At 54.6% G+C, this 25,971-nt stretch overlaps 6 protein-coding genes across 6 annotated transcripts; 2 read left to right on the top strand and 4 right to left on the bottom strand.

Annotated features, from left to right (window-relative positions):
- Window positions 1–131: 131 nt before the first annotated feature.
- Window positions 132–1,536, bottom strand: NCS57_00395300 (uncharacterized protein; the record flags this gene model as incomplete). Its single annotated transcript, XM_053053930.1, has 3 exons — window positions 132–857; window positions 912–1,051; window positions 1,101–1,536. The coding sequence occupies 3 exons, from the start codon at window positions 1,534–1,536 to the stop codon at window positions 132–134; spliced, it is 1,302 nt and encodes a 433-aa protein (XP_052916090.1).
- Window positions 1,537–11,692: 10,156 nt separating this feature from the next.
- Window positions 11,693–13,302, bottom strand: NCS57_00395400 (uncharacterized protein; the record flags this gene model as incomplete). The annotated part of the gene is made up of 5 exons (XM_053053931.1): window positions 11,693–12,000; window positions 12,057–12,213; window positions 12,263–12,709; window positions 12,757–13,149; window positions 13,291–13,302. 5 exons carry the CDS (start codon window positions 13,300–13,302, stop codon window positions 11,693–11,695), a joined length of 1,317 nt encoding a protein of 438 aa, XP_052916091.1.
- Window positions 13,303–14,549: 1,247 nt separating this feature from the next.
- NCS57_00395500 (Methionine--tRNA ligase) lies at window positions 14,550–16,630 on the top strand (the record flags this gene model as incomplete). Its single annotated transcript, XM_053053932.1, has 2 exons — window positions 14,550–15,580; window positions 15,634–16,630. The coding sequence occupies 2 exons, from the start codon at window positions 14,550–14,552 to the stop codon at window positions 16,628–16,630; spliced, it is 2,028 nt and encodes a 675-aa protein (XP_052916092.1).
- Window positions 16,631–17,495: 865 nt separating this feature from the next.
- NCS57_00395600 (Phosphatidyl-N-methylethanolamine N-methyltransferase) lies at window positions 17,496–18,333 on the bottom strand (the record flags this gene model as incomplete). The annotated part of the gene is made up of 4 exons (XM_053053933.1): window positions 17,496–18,001; window positions 18,062–18,078; window positions 18,132–18,171; window positions 18,273–18,333. 4 exons carry the CDS (start codon window positions 18,331–18,333, stop codon window positions 17,496–17,498), a joined length of 624 nt encoding a protein of 207 aa, XP_052916093.1.
- Window positions 18,334–19,009: 676 nt separating this feature from the next.
- Window positions 19,010–20,620, bottom strand: NCS57_00395700 (RXT2-N domain-containing protein; the record flags this gene model as incomplete). The annotated part of the gene is made up of 4 exons (XM_053053934.1): window positions 19,010–20,097; window positions 20,144–20,309; window positions 20,361–20,482; window positions 20,548–20,620. 4 exons carry the CDS (start codon window positions 20,618–20,620, stop codon window positions 19,010–19,012), a joined length of 1,449 nt encoding a protein of 482 aa, XP_052916094.1.
- Window positions 20,621–24,207: 3,587 nt separating this feature from the next.
- On the top strand, window positions 24,208–25,890 carry NCS57_00395800 (Rhodanese domain-containing protein; the record flags this gene model as incomplete). Its single annotated transcript, XM_053053935.1, has 1 exon — window positions 24,208–25,890. The coding sequence occupies one exon, from the start codon at window positions 24,208–24,210 to the stop codon at window positions 25,888–25,890; it is 1,683 nt and encodes a 560-aa protein (XP_052916095.1).
- Between the last annotated feature and the right edge of the window lie 81 nt (window positions 25,891–25,971).

Here is a 25,971-nt window from a genome sequence, read left to right on the forward strand (position 1 = left end):
CATCCGTGTGCCCACATCAGGCACAGCTTTCAAATAATACAGGGGTATCGATCGATGAATGAGCTTGCTCCCCGTCACTCGGGGTGGCCGTTCGAGCTTTGCTCAAGCTCTGAAGGTGGCAAAATGTCCAACTAAGCCATGTGTACCAGTCCAGGCTCGGCGCTCTGCGGTCGTCGCATATGCGCCGCCGCACCGTAGTACATCTGGTTCATGGCAGGGTTGGTCGGGTATGCCTCTGAAGGATCGGGATACACGTAACTGGCGTTGTTCTGCGACGGAGAAGGGACGTGGGATGGTGACTGCCAGCCAACATTGGCCATGTGAGGGCTACCACCGTTGCTGCTGGGAGCGCCCTGGCTATGCTCCAAGTTGGGCTCCAGAGTAGGGGGAGGCCCATAGCTGGTCGGATGCGATGTAGGTCGCATCATGTTGTAGCCGCCGGAGGAGGTGGATGTAGGGCTACCCACGCGCATGTGCATGGGCAGGGAACCGCTCTGCTGCAGGTACTGGAAGTCGCCAGGGTGACGAGGAATGCTGTTGGTTCCGGAGAGATCGACACTGGGAGACATGGACATTGTTCGCTGGCCAGGAGAAGGGGTTGTGTGAGGAGAGCCATTGTTGGACATGAGGTCGCTTTCAGATCGGGGCTGTGACATGCCCTTGGACTTGGAGGCAGCGAGAGCGGCGGCTGTCGCGGCGGCAGCCTCCTCAATAGTTCCGCTGTGGTGGTTCTGGTGGCGGGTAAGGGTGGTTCGGCGGGTAAAGGTCTTCTGGCAGTCGGCGTAAGGGCACTTGTAAGGGCGCTTTCCGGAGTGTGTCCGGCGATGTCGGGCCAGAGAGCTGCTGTCGCTGAAGGGCTGGGATGCATGTTAGCGATCAAGACGAGAAACTCCAATAGTAATGGTACCAACCTTTGCGCAAGTCTCGCAGTGGTGAGGCTTCTCTCCAGTGTGCACGCGCTGATGCACTGTCAGGGCAGACCTTTGGATAAATTGCTTGCCGCAGTTGGGCCAGTCGCAAACATGAGGACGGACACCGCTGTGGATGCGCTCTGCTCTTGTTAGCTCTCGTCGCATGACTACCAGGCCGTGTTTACTTACCGTGACGGGCGAGATCACTGCGTCGCGCGAAGCCCTTACCACAAGTGCTGCACGGGTAGGCCTTGATGGGTTGCTGAGGAGGAGGTGGAGGTTGTTGCGGCATCTGCTGCATGTGCATGTTGGGCATGCCGCCCATGTTGGGCATCTCAGGGAAGCCAGGGAGCTGCATCGCGGCTGGCATGGGGTTTGGGATGTGCATCGGCGCTTGCATGGCGGAGGGCGAAGGGTAGGCTCGGGCGATGTGAGGGTTGGAGTATTGCGAGTGTTCAGAACCGTGGGGCGAGGCGGATCGTTCCATGCCGGGTTCGTGCTTAACGAACGTTTGGTGTTGGTGATCGAGAAGACCGGGGTTCAGTTGTTGTAGTTGACCTTTCTTATTGAGCATGTTGGTAATGTCCATTACCTCCGTGGGAGCTGGTGATCGCATGCCGCTCATCTTCAAAGTGGAGTGGAGTGCCAGCTGAAGACGTGGCGCGTTTGGGGGAGTGAATATGCGAGGGCGCTCACAAGTGACGGCTCACAGCAGGAAGGCGGTCAAGCTGACAGTGACTGTAGGAGAGACATGGTCAGCAATAGTTTTCAGAGTTGGTAGGGGTCAAGATCAAATCAGGCTCCCTCCCACACCACCGGTCCCCTCCCGAGACGACTGGTAAACAGCAAGGCGAGTACCAGACAGCCGCGCAGAGACAGCTGGTCGCCAAGGAGGAAGTGTTGGTGTCGAGGGGTCCACCCGAGCGCTCGAGCCCGTGTAGGCAAATATGCGACATACCTTTCCGCGTTTGTAGATAACAAACAAATGACGTGTATGGTCGCACCTAGGTCGTGGACGTGAAATCTTGGGAACCGCTTCTCGGGGAGATATCGGAGGAGGAAGTAACAAAGACGTCGACCGGCGACAGGAATGAGGAGTCGATTTTCGATTGGAAACACGCGTTTTCCGTGAAGCTAGAGTGGAAGTTGGGAGGTCGGAGAAGTGCGACGAGGGCGTGGTGGGGGACGAATTCCACGAGAGTTCGGGCAAATTTTCTTTTTTTCCTCCTTCACGAGTAATCGCGCTGTCGATCGGCCGAAGAAGAGGCGACGATGAGCTGAACGACGCAACACAGGAAGTGTCGTCGGAAGTTGCTCCTCGTAGAGACGGGCAAGCGACAAGAGGTGGGATGTAGTCGTTCACAGGCGCGACGAAGGGATCAGGAGGTGGTCTGTTCACAGGCCGATGGTCTAGACGCAGGTACCGTAAGGTCAGCCGGGGGAGGGGATGGCTTTTAAGAAGACAGTGCAGTCAAAGGCCAGCAAAGAAGATGTGAACAGAGGATCAGAAACGTCGATCGGGCCGAGGACAAGGTACTGTTCGAGGGATGCGACGAAAAAGAAGGGCAGGAACGGCAAGTAAAGAGGTTCAGGACTCGATTCGATGATCAGGGCCAGGTAGGGGCCAAGCCTTTATGTCAGGTTCCAGGACGGGTCCCTAGGCGGGACGTGACAAGGCAGCGCCGGGATATGAAGTTGGAGAGTGGGAAGGGGAAGTGAGGGTGGAGATGGGGGGAGTCTGACGAAAAAAATTATCGTACTCCCACTGACAGGGGCGAAGTGGAGGGCGAGGGAGGGCGTGGGCGTGGATGGTGGAAATCTCCAAATGGGCAGCCCAGCCCAACGCAGCGCAGTATAGCGGCGGCCGTGCAAACCGACACCTCAGCCCAGCGAGAGAGCGGGTGCAAGCAAGGGACTGCAGGGGTAGGGGCATAGGAATAAAGCACACAACAACGACGACGACATTCGGACCGCAGCCGACAGTTGAGAGAGCCAGAAATAGATTGAAAGGGAAATAGATGGGGGCGCGCGCAGGCGCACGGAGAGGGCGGAACAGGCTCGAACAAAGGAAATGGGATGGGAGACGGGAATCACCAAAACAGAACAGAACACATTACGTACCGGTGCCGTTGTTTTGTTTTGCTTGCAAGACGGCGATCTACTAATCTTTTGGGCTTGGTTCCCGTCTTTGTTTTTCTTTTTCCCCGACAGGCGTCGAGGCTTGGGCGGCACTGCGCTGCGCAGCACTGTACGCTTTCTTTCTTTTTTGTTTGGATCTCGCAAGCCCGTTTGCTCTGTGCGTCAGATCTCACCAAGAGAGCGGTGACATGGACCAAGCACGGGACGGGGGTTGGCAGGAACTCGAGACACGACGGAGAGAAGCCGTCGAGGGAGAATCGGAAGACGGGAGGGGAGTGCGAAAAATGAAATGGTTTCAAATCACGACGGAACAAACAGACGAGGCAAGGCGAGGCGAGGCAAGGCAAGGTAAGGTAAGGCCCTGCTGAGGGGAGTGCGGGCACCACCTGGTATTATAAGGTGAGCAGTCCGGGCAACAACACCTCACCTCAGGTCAGCGAGACGAGACGAGAATGAAAGAGGTGGGTGGACTCGGGCGACAAAAAGACGGGCCAGAACTTTCATGATAAGCAGCTCCCAAAAAGGGTGGTGGCCACTTTCTTCGACTTTCGGTTTCTGCTTCTGCTGCTGTCTCTCACCTACATTACATGGGATTGGTAGACGATGCCGAGTGATGGCGGCCCCGACAAAATGGGAGCCAAAAAGAAAAATGATCCTGGGATGGAATCCATCCATTGAAACGAATCAACGAACGGGTGGCTCCCCGGGAGCGACGACAAGGAAGGTCGGTGTTCTGCCTCTGGCTGAGAAGTATCTCGTACAGTGCGCACAGTGCATTTCATGCAGGCTCTTCCCCGGCCGCGGCGGCACCCCATCAAGCCATGCGCCGCCATCCCATCCATGGGCAAGCTCAATCAATCAATGGCTGACTTCCGTGACTGGCTTCCATGGGAGTGTCCCTGAACGAACAACTACACCTCGCCCTGAGCTTCCAGCCGGGTATCTCACTTCCTACCCTCCTCACGGGCTTCGTCGATGGAGCCTGCGGGGGTTCCTGGCGCTGCAAAAACCCAAAAGGGTACCGTCGTACAACTTACAGGCCGAGTTGGACGATGCTGATTGGAACCAGACCGTGGTCCTGCTCATCTTTCTGTCAAAGTTCGGGGCCGTCGCTGACCGCGACTGAGCAGTCCAGCCAAGAGACAGGCCAGTCCTGGTCAGCCTCGAGTGCCCTCAGATGGTCATCGTATTGTTTCCTGCCGCTGCCGGATGCCAGTTGTGCCAGCGACGTCTCATGCCGTCCATCGTCTCTCCATCAGTCGCCGGTGGACGCCTCGTCACCTCCCCTTTCTGTCGCCGTCCGACGAGGGGGAAAACGATCATCATGGACGAGATGGGCTAGGCTGCCAAGGCTGGCTCCATGTTTGTTTCGACCAGTTCGAGTTTGATGGCTCATGGCCATGCGTTCTACTGCCCTGAGATGCCATGTCCTATGCGCATGCAAGCCGTCCTTTGTTGCTGGCCTCCTCTGGCCTCTGATACAGTCTTCCTCTCCCTCGGGATCGTGAACAGGCCTCTCTCTGACCTTTCGCCCACTCTCCCGAGTTGAACCCCAAAGCATCCCCTGCCCGCAGGCATCGAACAACGCATCACTCACCTTTGCTCGCCCCTGGCTTCCGCAAGGGCCGACGTCATGAATCTGCCCCGGTCCCTGTAAGGCCGACATGGCGTGTGCGCCCCTCAAAGCAGCGACCCCAGCCCAGCCCAGCACATCGTGCTCAGGGCAATTACTAGTAATTCAGGTACGTATCACAGGCTGGGGGTCCGTCAATTTGGGCGCTGGTCAGAGCTGGGCAGAGCTGATGGATGTTGGGCTGTCAGGCCAGGGCGACAAGGCGGTAGCCGTCGTGTGTGGCAGATCTGGCTTCCAGAACAGTCAATGTCCAACGATCCCCTGCCCCATCGCGTTGGCGGTGTCGTGTTATCCTAGTGTGGCTTGCCTCACCTGAGTGTCCACCAAGTCCCTTGGCAGGCTCTCTGGCGAGTGTTCCTGGGCGAGATGCGCCAGACGGCACTGGGTCATCGGGGTCGATAGCAATCTCCAAGCACGCACTTTGAATTTCGGTGACAGCGATCCAGGACCACCCGACGCCTGGTGATGCCCTGCCTGAATCTGCGGAGGCTCGGTGGTGATGTAATCTCATCATACTCTGGTCACCTGGTGCTGTTAGCAGTTCTTTGTTCCTCCTAGCTGAACATGATTCCCAAGGCTTTGGGCAAATCCATCCATGGCTGGCTCGCTCGGCTGTTGCCCACGCACGCAGGCTACCCCTGGATTAGCCTTTCGTGCATCGCCCACGTACGCACGAGTCGGCCTCCGGATCTCGAGGCTCAGCAAGACCGCGGTCCAATCGTGGCCACCTCACAGGCTATTGAGCGCTGCTCCGCTGAGATTGTGCGATAACCCGTGAATTAATGCACGCAACACGCACAAGTCTGTCGCTTGTGGGATGTTTGCTGCTCCTCGTTGCCCTCGCATGGATCAGAAGGTCGTCCCAGAACATGGGATAACGCCCAATCGGATCTGGAGCGGGTGGCCTGGGCGGTCCCCGGCGCCCATTAACATGGCCCTGCACTGTGTGCGATACCTAAGGTGGGCTGAGGTGGGACACCTCCATCCGTACCTGATGGCTTTGCCTGGCCTCACTCAGCATCATCCATTTGCCTTCCAGAAACACATTTTTTTCTTTCACCGCCCAGCCCAGGATGGTAGCGCCGGGGCTCGAGGCGTTGCTGTAGCCGCCGTTTCCCCAGCAGATAATCGATCACCCCCGCAAGCGTGTGACGAAGGCGCACATGACAGTCGACAATTAAAGAGAGATCCATTCCTCCATTGCTAGCTCGATGGCAGATGCAAGGCAAGGCACGGCCGAGGCGATCCACCATGACGCTCAATCAAAGAATGACTACCATGTTCCGTGAGGTAAGGTGAGGTGAGAAAGGGGTGCGCCAGCCGAAACACGAAGGTTGGTGTCGCAGGCCTTGCAAGCCGGGGGGCACTTTGAGCGGGCTAACGCGTTGAAAGGAATCAAAGGGCTCGGGGATGCATATGCAGCCAATGACACTCCAGCTGCTGACGTGTGGTTGGCTGTGTGGAGAGCGCGGCGGACCTATTGCCGGGGCCACCTTCTCTTTGGGAAATTGCGCTAGCTTGCCTCGGAAGGTTTCTCGAAACCTTCTGGAACAATGGTAATGCGAAGCGGATCTAGCGCATGCGTGACAATGCGAGAAGGAGCGTAGCGTTGCGCCTTTGCACCTTCTTCCTTCCATTGAGCTTCTTTTCTTCCCTTCCTTCGGCTCCCCATCTCATTCCGATCCATCCATCCACCATCCACCATCCACCATCCATCCCACTCACCTGCCCGGCAGCCCCAAGTTGAACGCCCCCCCTTGCGCGTGCCAATATGCCTCACATAATTCTTACATACTCTGAATAATTCTCTTTTGCAACCTTTTCGCTATTGAGCCAAGCAATCCATCTCCGTCCGGCCGTCCATTCACCCATTCATCCCACCCATAATGCATGTCCCGTGTCTTATGCATGAGTGAAGGCTCTTCCGCCCTTGCCCCATGCACCCGGGGCCCCATCTCTCTCTGCCCCGTGCTGCAGGAGCATGGATCAAGTCTATTGTTCTGACGGCCTTCGAGAAGCCCACTTGAGAGTCTGCGGTATTCAGACGGTGGACAGGCCAGCAGTGGCGTCCCTCCGTCTCGAAACTACACAGTCGCGGGAATGGAGGATGAGACGACCTGGGTAATCAGCTCCTTGGACGCCCGCCACGAGCCCTAACGACTTGCTAGCGTCGAGCAAGCACACACTACCAACACATCTCGCCGTGCCAGCCTCACTGTTGCCCACGACTCAACTCGGAGAGATGGTGTCAGGATCAACCCCAGGCTCTTCGGTGACTCTGGAGAGCAGTTCAGCAAATCAGTCGCAGCTGTTCAACACCAAGCAAGACGGCAGGCAACTGCTCCTCTGGGGGATCCATGCATGACAGAGCCTGCGGCTCCGGCACGGCTCCCATTTCAACGAGCGCTGTCCATGCTCGCTGCCCCCCAAGACCAAGACTTGAGTTCCCTGTACTCCACGAGACAGCCTGCAGTTCCGCGCAGGAGCTGGCCTTTCCAGCTGGGGAAATCCTGGCCGTGCCGGCGCGGGTGGCTAGTGTCAACGACTGCCCCGGGGAGTGGGCATGATATACTCGGACCAGGGTTCTCACAACGAGATCTTACGACTGCGAGACGCGGAAGGCGAAAGGGGGAGCTCAGGCAAACCAAACCACTCCAACAGCCCACCGCTTTCTACCACGGTTGGTCGACATCCCATCATGACCCTCCAATTCCCATCCACCAACCCCTCCGCAGTTTCATGAGGTCATCTTGGGCCTGCCATGCAAGAGACCAGCCATTGGCTTCATCTACTCGAGGGGCACACAAACTGCAGCATGTTTGTTGGCCCTCGCCTGCATCTCCGCATTTGCTCAATAGCAGCAAGCAAAGGGCCCTATTGTCGTGTGTTTTGAGAACCTCAAAGTGGCTGGCGTGGCTTGGGGCTGCTCCCCTGCCGGCCTGGTTGCTTCACATGCTCAAGCTGTGCAAGGCGACAAAGAATGCGCATCAAAGACAACCAGAAACCTTCTAGAAATTCTACGCACGTACCGCCCGTTGAGGCTCTGAATAGACCAGCGCACGCACACGCCTGCGTACATGACAATAGCAGGCCCTGTCACCTGTGGCCCGTCAATCATGGACGGGAGGGGACACTGAGCAATGACTCCATTCCAGCCCGTTCATCCCGCCATCCGCACGCCATGTTCGGTGAAGGCGATGCGCCGATCCCAAAAGAGCGCCAGGGGGTTTGGTGAATCAAATCAAAACAGATTCATGGACAATGCGCATCCCGCCCCCTCGTCTATTCCGGTCCCGATGAGGCAACCGTCGAGAAGACTCGAAGCACGGATGAAACAATTAACATTAAAGCCTTCGCATTAGCGTCAGTGCGCTTCGCTCTGCGCTTGCAGTAAAGCGTCCGTTTTGCCTTATATGTACCATGCGGTGCAGACACAGCCAGACGCATCTCAGCGCCGAGCGCAAACAAGTACCCCGTACGGCGTGATCGTCTTGTCAGAGATGCAAGGGCACGCTATGTCAGAAATGGCTGCAACAAGCGAACTTGGCATCCATGACACGAATCCATTCTTTGATACACTGCTGCAACTCGTCATCATCCATTCCATCATGAAACACCTTTGTTCTCCAAGTTTTCGGTGACCAAGGTGGGCTTCTTGCAACAAGGAGCTTGGGACGCACTCGAGGTCAAACAGGGAGGGCTCAACTAGTGGTCCATGAACACGCGCAGCGATTTGCCATGCCGAGCGGCGCAGTTGGCCATGGCTCCCGGCTATTGCGAGACCCGACGTCCTCTGTCGATCCTATCAAAGCTTTTTATATTCTCAAGCGGTACAATGACTCGAAGCACTGCAGTCTGCCCCAAGCTCTTCTCCAAACTTGGTTCCTGGTGCGGGCGCTTGCGCGAACTACGTCCATGATCGACATTCCGCTGCTGGATCAAAGGGATGAACCCTTATTGTAAGCCCAACTACACGCGTCGTGCGTGGTCCGACAGAGCGGGAACCAGTCTTTGACCGAGTCTTTTCTTGGGGGCTATCTCGGAGGTTGTTCTGATGCCCAACCCCTGTTGTAATGCCCGACCCGGCTCAGCTCGGCGTTGATCACTGCGGAGAATCGCCATCGCCCTCCTGTCTTCCTATGACGGCTCTGTTCTCGAATTCTCAACCTCACCACCACACGCAATTCACTCCATCTCGCGACACCTCGACCAACCGGGTCCGTGACCGCTGACCTGCGTTGTCGCAGGGCCAACCCTGGCAGCCCACCCAGTCCTCCCTCAGGGATGTGCTCCGAGTCGTTGACGGGCATTTCCGCACAGCCCGTGAAACAACTGATGGAAGGCTTCCAGAAGCAGTGGAGTGAGTGACGTGGGCCCGCTGTACATGAGTGCTTTCAGGGCTGACATGCACTTTTCTCCATCTCCACCACACCAACACCAGCGCAGCATTGTGGTTGCTCGCTAGGTGATGGGGCCGGTGCAGGGGTGTCTATGGCCCGTGGCTGCCACGAGGGGTCTGCTCGATGTCGGCATGTACCTTTGCTTCTGCTGCGATAAACTTTGGGCCTCTTTTATCATGTTCCCCAGATGTGACGCTAGAAGACGGAAAGGCGCTATCCTCTTGGGCTCTTTGCTCTTCAGATCTGTTCCGGAACGTGCTTTCGATACTCGAGACCACAACACTCCTCTCCTCCCAGCCCTTCCAGAAGTCACGGGCACTGCGCGAATGACTGGCCCCTCGCCTCGCCTCACGACGCTACCCTCAGGTGAGGTGGGGGGATGCTCCGAGAGTGGACGACAATTCAAGGCAGCTAATTTCATCAAAGCAACGACGGGAGGTAGTCAACGAATGGTCGGTCATGTGGGCGTGTGGCTTCCGCCTTTCTCTTGCTCCGGCTCTTATGTTGTCTGCTGCTGGGTTAATTTCCTTCAGCCTCTCCAATTGCTCCATGAGTGGACGGCTCTGGGGAGGGGCCTGGCCTGGGCTGAGATTGCCGTCGGTGCGGTTTGAGGACCGACGCATGCCTGCGCGTTCCCGCATCTGTAGTGCACAAGCAGCCTGTCTCAGCCTGTGACCGTTGTGTTGCGCCCGAGCTGAGAAAGACCGGACCGGGAGCCTAGCTGGCTGTCTTGTTCAGGGGTCGAGAGGATCCCGCTCAACGACAACGGCCACCACGGCCTGGTCCTGGGCAACGCAACGCAACGGGGGAGTGGCTTGCTTGCTGGCAAACAGACGATGCTGCGCGGACACCTCACAGACAGGATCGTGCGTGCAACCTACCATGACCAGATATCGCACCCCTACACCGTCCCTTCACGTCTACATCGGATCAGATTTCGGAGATGGATGGGCGGGAGTCAAGAGGCCTTGCTTCTCGACGGCATCCGAACGATGCGGATAGGTGCCGATCAAGAAAGCATCGGCCAGCTGTTCAGGGACGTGCCTGTTGAGGATGCTTCTTGCTCTGATGCCGATGTACGGATACTTGCTGATGGTTTCTAGATGGATAAGTAAAGCGCCGAGAAACACATAGACCTCGAGACCCGCTGCAACCCCGGTAATCTTCAACGCGCAGATCTGCCATTCTCGACTTGCCTTTGCTTTTGGCGTCTTTTGGCATTCTGCCCTATGATAGGCAAGGCAGACGTCAACGGTCAGGGCTTGTTCGAGACGACAAGTCTAGTTACCCAGATCCGATGCATCAAGTAATTAAACGCGGTCCGAGGAGCCCACAGAGGTCTCACCAGTACACGTTCTGCATGGCGCCAGAATATGAATTGCAGCTGTCAGAATCTAGTTGTTTCAATTTCCCATCCAGATCGATGAGATTCTCACAATTTTTTTACTTTTTTCTTTTCTTTTCTTTTTTTCTTACTTTTTTTCTCCATCATCTCTGTACTTGGCGATTTCGTGCTGCGAGATGGCGCGCCATCAACGGCTACGGAGCACAGAACATTGCTTTGCTGGAGGCGGCGAGATCTGGGTGGGAAAAGGAAATCTCGTTTGCATCTTGTTGCATGCATCGTGGAGATTACGGGCGCACGTTGACTGCACTCCATACATTCGTACGTCCGTCTGGCTGTACAACATGAGGAAGACCGCCCGCTCAGCGCCGCATCGCATCGGACCATGCACGGACTGGAGGCGGTCTGGAAGTTTTCGGGATGGATGACAAGCGCGGTCCGTCTGTGTGTCACGTCTGATGGCTCTGACTGGGCTGATCTGATATTACGGGCCTCCTGTACGACCTGTGTTATGGAGCTGCGCGTAAGCCCCCGGAGCTGGGGAAGCCAAGCCAGCCTTTTTTCGGGCGCTTCGCTCGTTACCCGGGAACAAGGGCCAGAGATGGGGCCGTTTCTACTTGCTCGAGACGGTCAAGAGGATGAGAGATTGTGTGGCAACAGTATCGTCTGAGCCAAGCCCTCCCGCCGGTGTCGTTAAGCGCAAGTTTGAGTTGGCTGTTGGATCCATCTCGGGGACGCCATCATGAGACAAGGATGACCTGCCAGCACCCACGTCGCCTACCCTATGTCTTCATGATCACCTTTGGGGTCGAACAAGCGAGCGGATGTATACCAGCTGGGCTGCTGGACGCATCTTTTGTCCTAGTATCCATCTCAACATGGAGAGACTGGGTAGCCATTCAAGGCCCAAGTCCAAACCTTTACATAACTATGAAATAATGACACCACATCGACATCGATAAACATTTGGCATGGGTACATAGGTAGGCAACTTTCCTTTGTACTATTTCGTGTAGATGGCCGAGTTGGCAAGTTATTTATCCCTCTGAATGACCATCGCGTTGTTGATTATGACATGAAGGCAATGGGCTGGGAGTCCTTAAGCTGTCGTCTAGAATTCATTCGATATCGAAGGCACGGAGTGTGGTGCATCAAAACTGTTCAAACAGAATTCCGCTTACACAAGGTGGAACTCAAAAGCTATGGAAAACAACATCCCCCCTCATGTAGTAGTTGAACTGATATCATCCCCGACATATCATCCTCACCACCTAGGCTGGTCGCGTTCAACTCCAGGCGTGTCAAGTTCATGCTTGTCACCAAACGGATCATCATCGTCCTCGTCGTCATCCATGTTGGTAACAACAGGAGCAGCGACTGGTCTCGGAGGCTGAGGGGGAGGAGGAGGAGGGGCCGAGTGAGCGGGCTTGGACATGGGAGGAGGTCTCGGAGGCGCGGCATGTGTAGGAGAATGCGAGATGGTCAACTCGGAAAGATCGGGGGGTTGCGAGGTTGTCGGTGACTGCGCGTTTGCGGCCTTTGCCATGGCCTCCTTGCCCTTTATAGTAGCCACTGCGAATAAAGTCAGCTATAAATTCCATATGAGTGGCCTGCTAGGGGAGGCGTACTCCGGTAAAGATGGGCCTGCTCGGCAAGCTCATCATCCGAGTCACTGTCCGCATCGATAGAGCGGTCGAACTGCTCAAACGACATGAGGGCGTGCACGAGTTCGTCGTTGGCATGCAGCAGTCCACCCAGCCACTGCTCTTCTTCAACATGATGGATCTGGGCATTGTCAGCTTCCTCATTCTGTAAAAAGATCATGATAACGCACATAACGAAGCACTTTTCGTCGGAGAAGCTTGCAGGCTTCGAATCGTTCCACGGCGGCCGGGTTCTCCGAGATACGTTCGACCTCGCGGTTGATGCTTTGAAGCGCATTCATCAAATTTGTCGCGGCAAAGGACGAGTCGGCAATGACCACCTTCATCGTCTCCTTTTCCGCCTCGAGGTTGAAGGGCTTCCGCTTCCCCTTGGCCTTGTCTTTTTCCTTCTTCTTGTCCTTTGAGCCACCGAAGAAAGAGCCAGATCCAGAGGAAGACTTGGTGTGGGCATGGCTAAAAGACTCGGCGGCTGTGGGCGGCGCATTGGATGAACTAGCAGCCTGTCGAGCTGCCTTGGCAGCTTCCTCCTGCTCGTCGTCGACAAAGGGGTTCTCCTCCGTTTCCCTAAGAACCTTGGACCTCTCCTGAGTGACGGCTTGCTTCCTCTTGGGTAGTTCCTGGGACCGTCAGCACCCTATCTAGTAGGTGATGGGGTATTACTTACCTTGTGGAGTCTTGCGATCCTGTCCAGACCTGGGGTCCCAGCATATTGCGTCCATCCTCGGAAAAGCTCTCTGCACTTGTTCCTCACGGCGATATCAGACAGCTGGGATGTGCCACAAACACGCAGCCGCTCAAGAAGCGGTTCATCGACAAAGGTGCGCTGGAACCTCTCTCCAGCGTTCTGGATGAGGCCGTCGAGGATGACAAGGGCGCGGATCTGGCGGTGGACGTTTCCATACTTGAGCTTCTTGCGGATAGCGCGGGCTGCCTCTCCTGGGCCGGAAGCTTGTAGCTTGATGACCTCGACGAGCTCGGGGATGCCGCTGAGATCCTCCTCCTCGTATGACTCGGAGGTAAGGTTCTCGATGGTGACAGTTACCGCCGAATAGGGTTTCTATGAGTCTTAGCTATGAGACTCAAACAGGGTAACATATGTATATTGAGTTGAGGGTAAATGACTCATGGGAGATGTCATGAGCTGATGGGGTATAGGGCTGAAAGACGAGACTGCGCGGGGTGTAGAAGCAGATCATACCTGTTGGAACATGTCGGCGACGAGCTATGAAGCTAAACTGTGTATGTGCTCTCTCGTTTGGGCCTTGTACAGTAGTGAGCTGCAGACTCCCAGGATGATGCTATCTTGTGTTGCTGGGATAGCTCTTGGGAGCTCTCTGGATGCCCGATCAAGAGCGACCGAGGCTGAAGCCAGATAGGGCAAGTCTTGAAAGCGCGCTAGGGTTCGATGAGACGTCTACACAGGCGCAAGAGTGCACTGTTGTAAGCCTTGATGTCGAAAGAGCGGCTTATCGTGAAGAGCTCAGATGGAAGCAATAGTAAGGTAGGTAGTCAGGCGCACAATGAGGTCCTAGCCAAGGCAAGCACGATACAGTAGGTAGCTAGGTATGGTGGGGTTGCAAGAGCGCGGTCCGTGACGCGGGGCTACCTTCCAGTTTCGGTGGAGCTGCTGTCGTCACTGTCAAGGTCCACGGTCAGCCGAGAAAGGTGACCTTGAATGGAGCCAGGGTCTGTAAGAGAGGCTGTGAAACAGACGTCAAACTATTGAAGGACTGTTTGTGGACAGACTCGGACGGAGCAAGCTGCAACAGAAACATGCCCATCACAATATGGTGTGATCTTGAACAAATAATAATTTGCACTGTAGGTGTAGGTACACTCTTGAGCCTTAACATTTGGAAGTTGACAGGGGTCGTGTTTGGACGGGTCTCTCTTATCGGATATCGTGAAGCTACCTACAATATGTTATGAGTATCATTCCACTCCATACCAACAGTCGAGACAGCTCAGTATAATAGAGGGTATGTCAAAACGGACACAATTTCATCAGAGCCGCCATCAAGCACGTATTATCGATTATCCAGGTATGTCGTTATGTCTAAGCAAGGGCGTCTTGATTCATGACAAGGTGAATTTGACACACCGTTCCTGGTTTGGCCTACCCGCCACAAGCCCCGAGGATATGAGTCAAGCAAAAGAGGACGTATAAAACTCTTTCATCCCAAACAATCCTATCTCAATTCTACCACAAACATACCAACATTCATCACCAATTTGCATCTCGGAACCTGCCGAAACTACCCTAGACCCTCCGTGATCGCACCCTGGCTTCTCCAATCGCCCCTCCCCCGCCCCCGCCATCCCACCTACGAATTTTGACAGCAGAAGGCGTTATCGCGGCTTTGTGACTCACCAACACCTCGATACCATTCATCCTTCGACCCGGAACCTCTCTTTTCTCTATTCGAGTCGGTGCATCATTTAGCTGCGACTTCAAACATGGGTTCCAAAGCCCCCATTCTCCCCGAAGAGGGCAAGCGCAACATCCTCATCACCAGCGCCTTGCCCTACGTGAACAACATCCCCCACCTGGGCAACATCATCGGCAGTGTCCTGTCAGCCGACGTTTTTGCTCGCTACTGCAGAGCCCGCGGTCACAACACCATCTACATCTGCGGTTCCGACGAGTACGGTACCGCTACCGAGACCAAGGCCTTGGAGGAGGGCCTCTCCCCCGCCGACCTGTGCGCCAAGTACCACGCCCTTCACAAGGGAGTCTACGACTGGTTCCGAATCGACTTTGACATCTTCGGCCGAACACCGACCGAGCAACAGACCCAGATTGTCCAGCAGATCTTCTCTGATCTCTGGAAGAACGGCCTCATCGAGGAGCGCGAGACTACACAGCCATTCTGCGCCGACCCCGCCCACTGCAAGTTCCTTGCTGATCGTTTCGTCGAGGGAGAGTGCAGCATCTGCCACGACCTTGGTGCTCGCGGAGACCAATGCGATGCCTGCGGTGGACTTTTGGACCCCTTCGAGCCCGAACGTGAGCCCAGCAACGAGGGCGACGACCATGTCGAGGCCAAGGCGACTGGCTGGCTGATTAACCCCCGATGCAAGGTCGACGGTACCGCCCCCGAGAAGCGGAGAACCAAGCACCTCTACCTGCGCCTGGACGCGATTAAGGATCTGCTCGTCCCATGGTTCCACAAGAGCAGCAAGGAGGGCGACTGGAGCGCAAACTGTATCTCCATTACCCAGGCATGGATCGACAAGGGTCTGCTCCCCCGTGGAATCACCCGAGATCTCAAGTGGGGTGTTCCTATCCCCAAGGGTCTTGATGGACTCAGCGATGAGGAGTACGCCGAGAAGGTCTTCTATGTATGGTTCGATGCCTGCATTGGCTACGTCTCAATTACCAAGAACTTGACAGACCCCGGCAACCTGGACGGTACCAACTGGGAGAAGTGGTGGAAGAACCCCGAGAACGTCAAGCTCTACCAGTTCATGGGCAAGGACAATGTGCCGTAAGTGACTCTCAAACAGGTCCTATGGGGATACTGATTAACATGACTCCCAGTTTCCACACCATCATCTTCCCCGCCTCTCAGCTTGGAACTGGAGAGAACTGGACCAAGGTCCACAAGATGTCGACGACCGAGTACCTCAACTACGAGGGTGGCAAGTTCAGCAAGTCCCGCGGTGTGGGTGTGTTTGGCAACACTGCCAAGGAGACTGGCGTTGACCCCGACGTCTGGCGATACTACCTTCTGTCGAGACGACCCGAGACGGCCGATTCCGAGTTCAAGTGGCCAGAGTTTATTGACGCCAACAACAACGACCTCCTCAAGAACCTGGGTAACCTGAACCAGCGAATCCTCAAGTTCTGCCAGGCCAAGCTGGATGGTGTTGTGCCTGACTACACCAAGTACACGGATGAGCGTCTGGAGGAGCACAAGAAGGAGGTCAACGAGGCCCTGCAGACCTACATCACCCAGTTCGATGCCATCAAGCTTCGTGCTGGCCTCGCCACCGTTATGCACATCTCTGCTCTCGGAAACAAGCTTCTGCAGGACAGCAAGCTCAACAACCAGCTACTGGCCGAGGAGCCGGACCGTTGCGCCGCCGTTATCGGTCTTGGAATCAACCACCTTCAGCTCCTCGCCAGCATCGTCCACCCCTACATGCCCTCTACTGGTGAGGCCATCCTCGAGCAGATCGGCAGCCCAGGTCTCATTTCGATTCCCGAAACCTGGTCTGGTGACCTTATTAAGCCAGGTCAGAAGATTGGCGAGCCCAAGCTCCTCTTCACTCAGATTCCCGCGTCCAAACTCGACGAGTGGCGTGAGGCTTTTGGTGGTGAGGAGATTCGAAAGCAGAAGGCCCTCGAGGCGGAAAAGGCCGCGGCCAAGAAGGCTGCCAAGGAGAAGAAGAAGCAGAAGAAGCTCGCTCTCCGTGCTGCCGAGTCTGCTGGTGAGAAGCCCGCCGAGAAGGAGGCGTCCGCCTCAACCGAGAAGAAGCCTGTCGAGGCCTCCGCTGTTGACCTGCTCCCCGACAACAAGCCCGAAGAGAAGTAGAGGATTTGAACACGAATCTGAGATGGCGTTGTTTTATGAATTTTGAGAATGAAAAAGTTGGATGGCGCGGGTTGCTGTGGCGTGCAGAGACATGATGGCATAGAATTCAACATGACTCTTTGAGATAGGTATCGATGGGAGTTACTGAAGTGTAGAGTAGATTCTCAAATCAACTGACGAGAAATAACTAGATGAGCTAGATGGCTTACTAGATGAATGTACAATGACGTGTTAAAAGGGTATTTTTGTCTGTTGTACCTCATCGTAGCTTTACCCCAGCCTGTCTTGTGCTCATAATACCAGCTGTCTGAGCGCCATTCAGGTACTCATCATCTTTTCTGTGTAGTAGATTAGTTGAAGCAATATAAGGCCGGAACACACCGGCCGAACTACGCCCACATCGCCGGGGATGTATTGAAAGTGAACATGGCCTGAGCTAGGCCTCTTCCGTTGTCTCCGAAAGCCCTCCAATTGAAGGTTCCAACGGTCCCTGCTTGCCTCTGACGAGCTGGTAGAGAAAAGGGTCCGCTCTAGTGAGTCTTGAAAGGAATTGGGTTCCTGATATGTGAATCTTTATTTGTTGTTGGTGTTGGTATATGTAAGTCAAATGCAAAATTCCCCGTCGACTGGTTGATGTCGATAACCTGTTTTTGTTTTGTTCAAAATCCCCGAAAACTCCCTTTCGCCTGTTGAGAGACGCCCGGCCTGTTGAAAGGCGTAGCTTTCATGTTCAAACCCGTCGCCGAAAGTGTGCGCTGGCTGATGCATCTAGACTCTTTGTATGTAGGTCTTGTGCGTCGGCGGAACGTGTAGAGCCGTCCCGCCACATATACATCCGTGTTCGGATAGATTCGAAACGAGCCGTTTAGTTCTGCTTCTTGCCGGCAGCACGCTCGCGCTCACGCTTGGCGTAGATCTCGGAGGTGAAGGGGTCCTCGTACAGCAGAGCGATCTTGTAGACAATGTACACCCAGACAGTGAGCAGGATGCCGGCAGGCTTGCCAAAGTACAGGGCGGTGGCAAGGAAGCTCATGGTTGAGCCCGTGTACATGGGAGAGCTGGTCACGTTGAAAGGGAAACCTGTCACCATCTCGTCCATGAGGATGCCAAAGTAGTCACCCAAGAAGGTGCCAGTGATGCCGAGGCGCCAGGTGGAGGTGACGACAAGGACGTTGCCGACGGCGAAGAGGGTGAGGGCGGCGGCTTGGACGTAGACACTATCGAAGAGAGGGTGCGAGGGCTGCTCGGCGATGGCGCTCTTGTAGATCAAGTCGCGGACCATGCCGAGGGAGAAGATGGTGGCGGCGAGGGCATAGCATCCGACCTTGGAGTTTCCACCAAAGAGCTTTGTTAGGAGCTTGTTGTGGTATTCTTATGGGCACGAGGGTCAGTCGACGACATGGGCTAAGCTGTGAGCTTGTCTTGTCTTACCTTGGCGGGCGACGATGCTTGACACGACGGTTAGTATTCATGAGATCACACAGAGACGACGAGAACTCACTTCCAAAAGAGGGGATTGAAGGCAATGGAGGACGCAGACACTGAAGAGCAGCAACAGAAACCCAGGGTCAGACATGATCCAATTGATTGGCAATTGAGGGAGAGAGGGACAGAGCTCTCAAGGCCAGCTGGCAAGACTTACCCAACAAGCTCTGCTTGCTAAGGTCGACGTATTCGACGAGCTCGTTCACAAAGGAAGCCATGATGAGGGAGATGATGAAGCAACAGGTTCACACACAGAACAGAGAGTCACGGGCTCTTCAATCGATCCTTAACGAGAGTAGGAGATGATGTTGTTCCTACAAAATGGACGGTGAGAGAAAGAGTAGAGGACAAAGAAGGTGCGCTGTCACATGGAAGAAAGTAGAAAGCGGGAGACCCGCGTCATAATTAAAAGGCAGGCGTTGGGGAGCTGGCCTGGCCTGGCCTGGACCCTCAGGCCTCATCCCCACTGTACCGGGCCCGTTATGGACCCGTTATGGGGGGCTGAGGTCGGCTTAATGGGGCCTTTGATGGGGGCACCGCACCCGGAGCTCGAGATCCACTCTCCATCAAACATCCATTCCCCGCAGATTCTCACCTACTCTTCAGCCTGGCTGCTCACGCGGGCATTATATGCATCTCAACTCGCGTCTATTTCCCCTTCATAACGAAAAACTGATGCATTTACATCTCTATCGACATTTGCCGAGCCATGCCCATACGCTATCTGGTGGCTTCAAGCCCTGCCGTGCCGTTTGTTCCAAACGCCGTCCTGGAAACGCCCAAATAAAAAGTCTCAACAATGGAACCCGTCATTATCATCCATCCCATCTGAACCGACAGCTGTGCTCCGTCATATGTACCACAGGCACCATCGAAGAACGAGACCGGTAGCTTTTACTTCCTGTTCCTCGTCTTCTTGCCCGTTGTCTGGGTATCTTCTTCCTCTTCATCCTGACCCTTCTTGAGATCTTCTGTCAGGCCCCATTCTTCCTTGTCATACCAGTCCTCACCGTCCGACATGTCCCGGTTGGCCCCTGAATGAGCCTCCGCCTTGGACCAGTGAAGGACACTCTTGCGCAGTTGGTCGGCCTTGAGGAGACCTAAGAACAGTCTTCTTGCCCCCCGACAAACCTCCTCCTGCTTTTGCACATATAGAGCAAGCAGTCTTCGGATATCTTCGGCTTCTTGTTCAGGCAACCCCACGTCGCGATCTGGTTTTGCCCCTGATGGAGCGATGAACATGGGATGCACAAACGTTGGGTCCTGTCCTCCCGAGGTCATCGAGACATCTTGTGCGATAGCCTCGGCCAGTTCATTTTGGCGATGAGTGTCGTCTGCTGCAGCCGCCTGCGCTGGACCTGCGCCGACTTCTTTGCCTTTATTAACATGCTGGTCCACGCCGTTTTCTGGTCCGCCCTTTGAAGGCCCCGATGCATTGGCCTTGTCGACTGGCTCCTGACCCTCGTTCTGCGCCTCGGAACTTTGCACTGCTCCATCTTTTTCAGTGGTTTCTGTTGTCTCGCCCTTGTCGTCTTTGGCATTGTCTAGGTGCGAGTCATCAGCGCCAACGGTTTCGGCATCTGTCATGGTGATGTCTGCGTCTTCTGCTGCGTCCTTGTCGGAAACCTGTCCGTCGCCAGTCATGTCCGGTACAGGATCTGCGGGCGGGATGCCATTTTCTTGGGTGCCACCGTTGGTAAGTTGTGGTTGTGCTTTGGAGAGGCTTAATAGGTGACGCGCAACATGGTCGTCCGTGTAGAGCTCGATATCCGAAGGTCGTACCATCATGGAGCATGGCACCCAGGTATAGTCGCCGCACAACGCGGTTAGGAGGTGTCTCACTTGCCACAGGGAACGATTTTCCTTGCGCATGATGTCGCAACTTTGGTCGACAAGCTTGGTCAGGGTCTTGGATGTGAAGGGCTTCGAGAGGGTTGGATGTGTCGGCAAATCGGTCGATGCAGTGAGCGGAGCGAGAATGTCTGGTCCTGTTAGCTTTGTTGTTGACTGGTCCGGCTGCTGACATACTCTCTATTTGGATATTGGCGTAGGGGTTCAGCTCTGCCGCAGCAGCCTCGGCTTCTTGAATGCGGTCCTCATCCTCCTCGTCGCTTTCTACTTCATATCCTTCTTCATCGATCAAGGGCGGGTTGCGATGAATGATCGGTCGTCGAACGCCAGCATACTCGACGTACTGTTCGGGTCAGTCAGACTTAATCGGGAACGAATCGCGACGGCAACGGACCTCTCGATATGAGCTCGGGCCGTTGGTAGGGACCAATTGCCCTTGATGGGCGAATCGCGCTCGCTTCTGAAGCTTGTGGCCGCGATTGCTGTAGCTCTCGATCTCGGAATCGGAGTCGGACTCTGTCAGGCGGGCGTGGTCAGTTGCGAGACTCGTAGACGCGACAGGCGCATGGGGGTTTGCGCACCATATGCTCTCCGCTTAAAGGCCTTTTTCATGCCAGCTATGGTCTCGGCGAAGAGGACCTGCTGCGACGCCATGGCGGGCGAAGGCAGGATTGACGATGGGACCGAGGGGGAAACTTGTTGTGGGCGGAGGGAACGACGAGGGTCGAGGCGAGTTTTGACGAGTTACGACGAAGTGGGAGGGCGTAGAATGGTACTGACGGCCCCCGAGGTCGAGGGGATCTTCAATACCGAAAGAAAAGTTGTGTTCGCGTCGAAAAGTTGAACAAATGCAATTTTGTTAGAAACGTGCTGTGACGGCGAGGAGAAGCTGGAGCGAGAAGCGAGGCTGCCCGCCTTCCCGTAGCCCATGACCACATTTCCGGGCGCGGTCCGTCATGATTGGTCAGTGCTCGGATGTTTATTCGGCCGGCGCCGATGCGATAGCAGATAAGGTACGTACCACAAGCCCCATATTCCACTTACATAACTTTGGTTATGCATTCTGTGCAAGTCATTGTGAATGCTCGCTTTGACCACCTCAAGTGGTGTAAGTGGTGAACTGACCCCGTCCCCTGCATTATTTGTCCTTGGAATCTTAGCGACCATGTTGAAAAACGAGATACCAAAGCCACAGTTGCTGTGTTTTGATTCTCGGTCATGCCCTCTGTGCGGTCTTGGTGTCTGCCTGTATATGCCCTTGATCGGTGGAGGAACATGCCCTGTTGTTATGCTTCAAATAAGAAACACATAATGTGTGATTCAAACTGCCAAGTTACTGTGTTCAGATCTGACGCCCTGAAGCTTGATTGTCTTGATAGTTTGATGATGCGGAGTAGAGATGGATTGCTGTTTGTCTGTTGTTTTGCTTGACATTGGGCATCATGGCAAAGCTGTGGTTATTGAGACAGTTGAACATCAGTCATGGGAGAATGCGTTTGCACCCAAACAGATCTAGAAGTTTTCAAGTCTCCATTTTGAAATCAACGCGGTAATGTTTTAGGCAGTGATTCACTGCCACTTCACATCTATAAATACCCCCCCTCCCTCCTCTTTCTCTTCTCTACAACCTCACACTCCTCATCACCTTTTCACATCTTCTCCTGACTATACTAGAACATGCCATGCTCTGGTTAGATGCTTGTATACTCTGTTCGGGACACTCAGACAAAGCTCAAAGAAACACACCGCCCTGCTCCTCTTGCTACGATCCCAGCCGATGAAATGCCCCTTCGAGTACGGATGGGGTTCGATCTCAAGGCCCTTTTGCATCTCTAAATTCCTCATGACCGTATCGAATCTCAAGTACAAACAGGCGAAGTGACTCGGGACGGGAAGGGCGAGAATACTGCCCGATTGGCAGAGGATGGTACCTTAAAGGGCTTCCGGCAAGAGATCGCCATCGAGCATCCCAGTGCAAAAAAGATCAAACGCGAGTTCGAAAAAGAGATAAGGCTCGAGAACGATATATAGACCGACACTGAGATGCCTGGATAAAGCTTTCATGGATTATGTCCTGAAGCGGATCCAAGGCCTACCCAACCGTGCCGATGTCTGGAGTAACCTCGAAGACTACCTCGTCTCGGAGCCAACTCCGAGGTCTCTCGCGACTCAGGGCTACATTGACGCCCTACAAGAGAGGGTATTCTCCCCTTTAGAGTCCGCCCTGGCTCTATCAGATGGCAACAACTTCACTGGCACCATCGATGGCCTTATTCGGGTCTTGCTCATGGGGACAGGCTTTCTCCCGTCTGGGGATTTCGAGTCGTGTCCCTACGACAAGGAGCCAGTGTTTGAAAAGTGTGACGCACCCGTGGAAAGGGTGAGTAACACCTTCAGAGTAATTGATGCCGTTTAAAACGCGGCCCTTGACGCTTCTATGCTAGGGGCCATGTTAAGCGCACCCGTTGCGCATTTAAAGTCTTTTGACTTTATTGACCATCAGCAAGAGCTTTTCGAGCATATTAAACAATTCTTGGAGAGAGAGGAAGATGCCGAATGATCATGTACTGGGGGCTGAGAGAACTGGTGATGAGACCGAGTTACGCCTGCGCCGCGACGACACTCGCACTATCAAACTCTCGGGACGATCTTACGATGCTGATGAGGAAGACTAAGAGTAGATTCAGCAAAAGGAAGACTAAATTTATGAGCATAATAGCCCTATAGGCTTCTCTTTTTATGACACCTCTTAGATCGTCCACCTCATCTTCAACGTATCCCACATGGTGACCATAGACTTCGCAAACAGGAATGCAATGGCGCACACTCTGTTTCAGACCCAGGCCCGAGCACGTTTAGCGTCTTTCTCACTGGGCTCCGATGAGGATATGAAATGAGGCTACATTTCGCTAGAATGCCCTGCAACCCGTGGATGCTTTTGCCCGGCGTTCAACATCGAATCGGTTAGCACGACCGACCTTAGAAAGGAAGATCGGGCTCGAATGTTGTATATCGCGCGAGCCAAGTGAGAATAACTCTTTAGGGATCTGAAGGCGGTCGTGGTGAGCAATCGAGTGACTGAGTGCCCGGTAGCTAGTCTCATTTTCACCAGCTGCCCTGGTAGCGTTGATACTGCGAGAAGGCGGTTCCCTTTTGGTTGTTTTGCCTCTGGAGTCCGGGAGAAGTCGGTAAACGACTAAGTTGCCGTGTCAGGTAGCACTGGCTAGAGGAGTTCCAATCGTACATCGTGCCCTCATCTAGGTCCAGGTCTGGCTCCTTGTTGCCAGGAGCCTCCGGACTGATATCGATGAGACCGCGGAAACATGGGCACGATGAGAACTTGGTGCCGACAGAGGGCCTTGGGAGTATTCGATTTGCCGGGACGATATCTGGTTACAAGGTGAGTGTTGATGCCGATCTGTCTGTCAACTGTGGTGGGAGATGAGCCAGATGGGGGCCATTCGAGAGCGAGTTACTTCTGCGACGTTGGCTATGACTCAACTTCTCACGATGATCATTAGGATAAAGAAGAAGGAGAATTAGTAAAAGAAAAGACTAAGAAAGTATCGTATTCTTCTCTTTTTATGATGCGTATTAGACAAGTTTCTTTCATCTAGAGTCTTCAGAAAGGAGAGCTGGGCTTCTGCGAAGGGTGTTGAGAGGGTTGTCGGAGGGGAGATCTGGACTCCTGCGATGATATTCATAAATTTAGTCTCGCTTTTACTAGCGTTCTTCTTATTCTTTCTAATTATCATCGTGAGATTATCCTCAGAGTTTCGTCCAAGTAACACGAGTATCGCCATAGAGCGACCACGGCATAGCTTCTTGGCAATCTCTTTAATTCGTACATTGCAGAATACATTCAAAAGAATGGAGCTCTTGGCTCGTGGCTGGAAATGGTGGCGTAGGTGGCCTGATAAACTCCGATTTCTCAGTCGGCGATGTCTTCACCCCTTTGGTCCCCGAATTGGTTCGGCGACCATGACCAGGGCACATTCATAATCTCGCCGGCTTTGTCGTGATGCTTTCCAACTTTGCATCCCGAAAAATCGAATCATGGCCTTGTAAGCAAATTCATCATGAGCATTCGAATATGGAAGACGACGCATTCGTCGCTTATCGCGAACCCGCGGTCGGTGATATATAAGTCGCTGTTGGGTGCAACGGCTGGAACGAGATTATATCCAGAGTCATCAGCACACATACAATTCAGTCAGATATTTTCGCGACAAGCATCTTCAATGTCGCCTAGCAAACAAGTTCTCATCGTCGGCGGCGTGGCCGGCGGAATGTCCTGCGCAACTCGTCTGCGCCGCCTGGACGAGGACGCAAAAATCACCGTCGTCGACAAAGGACCATACGTCAGCTACGCCAACTGTGGTATTCCGTATGCCCTCGGCGGCGTGGTTGGGAGCGAGGGAAAACTCCACGTTCAGACTGTCGACAAACTCAAAACTTGGTTCAACATTGACGCCAGAACCAACACTGAGCTGAAGTCGATTCAACGAGATGAGAAGACGGCAACTATCCGTGATCTATCATCTGGGGAAGAGTCTTCTGTTCCGTACGACAAGTTGGTACTGGCCTTGGGAGCTGAATCTTTTGTTCCTCCGATCGAGGGGGCCGATTCTGAGCACGTCTTCACCCTCCAGACCATCCCCAACCTTCAAGAGATCCAAGCCATGATCTCCAAGAAAGGCTGCCGTCGAGCTGTAGTCGTCGGCGGTGGCTTCATCGGACTCGAAGCAGCAGAGAATCTCCGTCGACTGGGCATCGAGGTGACGATATTCGAATTCGACCAACACGTCTTTCCCGTGGTGGACCCTGAGATTGGAGAAGTGGTCGACGAGGAGCTCCGCAAGAACGGTGTCGACCTCAAGCTCAATGCTCGGGTTACAAAGATCACCAGCGCTTCAGAATCTGAGCCTGGTTTGGTCTTTGCTGAAGGACAGGAACCTGTCCCTGCAGACCTGGTCATCATGGCTGTTGGAATCCGCTCAAGGACTGCCATTCCCAAGGAGGCGGGTCTGGAATTGGGGAGAACAGGGGTCTCCGTCAATGAGTTCATGCAGACCTCGGACCCAGACATTTATGCCGTCGGCGACATGGTCGAGACTCTCAACCTCGTCACCGGTCAGCCAGCGCAGACGGCCCTAGCAGGACCAGCGAATCGTCAGGGTCGTCTGGTCGCTGATCACATCTCGGGCAAGGGGATCAAGTATCGCGGCAACCTCGGCGTCTCCGTCTGCCAGGTCTTTGGAAAGACGGTCGGCATAGTCGGCCTTTCTACACGAAACCTCGACCGACTGGGCATCAAGCACGAGTATGTGACGGTGCACCCTCCTCAGCATGCAGGATGGTACCCCGGAGCGTCGCCGTTGACGGTCAAGTTGGCCTTTGAGGTGCCAAGCGGAAAGATTCTCGGCGCTCAGGTCGTCGGCAAGGAGGGCGTGGACAAGCGTGTCGATGTGTTTGCTACAGCAATGCGAGCAGGGATGACGGTCGAGGATCTCGAACACCTGGAGCTGGCGTACGCACCCCCTTACGGAGCTGCCAAGGACGCTGTCAACATGGCTGGCTTTGCGGCGAGCAACATCGTGCGCGGTGACGTGAAGCTCGTCCATGCCGGAGAATTTGCCAGGGGAAGCCGCAATCTCGAAGACTTTCAAATCATCGACGTGCGAGGTGCTGAGGAGTACAGCCAAGGTCATCTCAAGGGGGCCAAGAACATACCTCTGGTGAACCTGCGCGAGCGGGCAGACGAGGTCGAGCGAGGAGTCCCAACGATTGTCCACTGCAAGAGCGGATACCGTTCGTACGTCGCGTATCGGATTCTGGCGCAGAAGGGAGTCGATGTGTATAATCTAGATGGGGGTTACAAGTCGGTGTTGGATGGAGGATACGTCACGATTCAGGAGGCATAGACATGTTTCGAGGCTCGGAAGCCCCTTTGTATATTATGTTTTGCTTTGCTTTGCTTTGCATCTGTTGAAGGAATGTGTAAG

The sequence above is a fragment of the Fusarium keratoplasticum genome, chromosome 3, assembly GCF_025433545.1.
Source record: "Fusarium keratoplasticum isolate Fu6.1 chromosome 3, whole genome shotgun sequence".
Classification (NCBI taxonomy): Eukaryota; Fungi; Ascomycota; class Sordariomycetes; order Hypocreales; family Nectriaceae; genus Fusarium; species Fusarium keratoplasticum.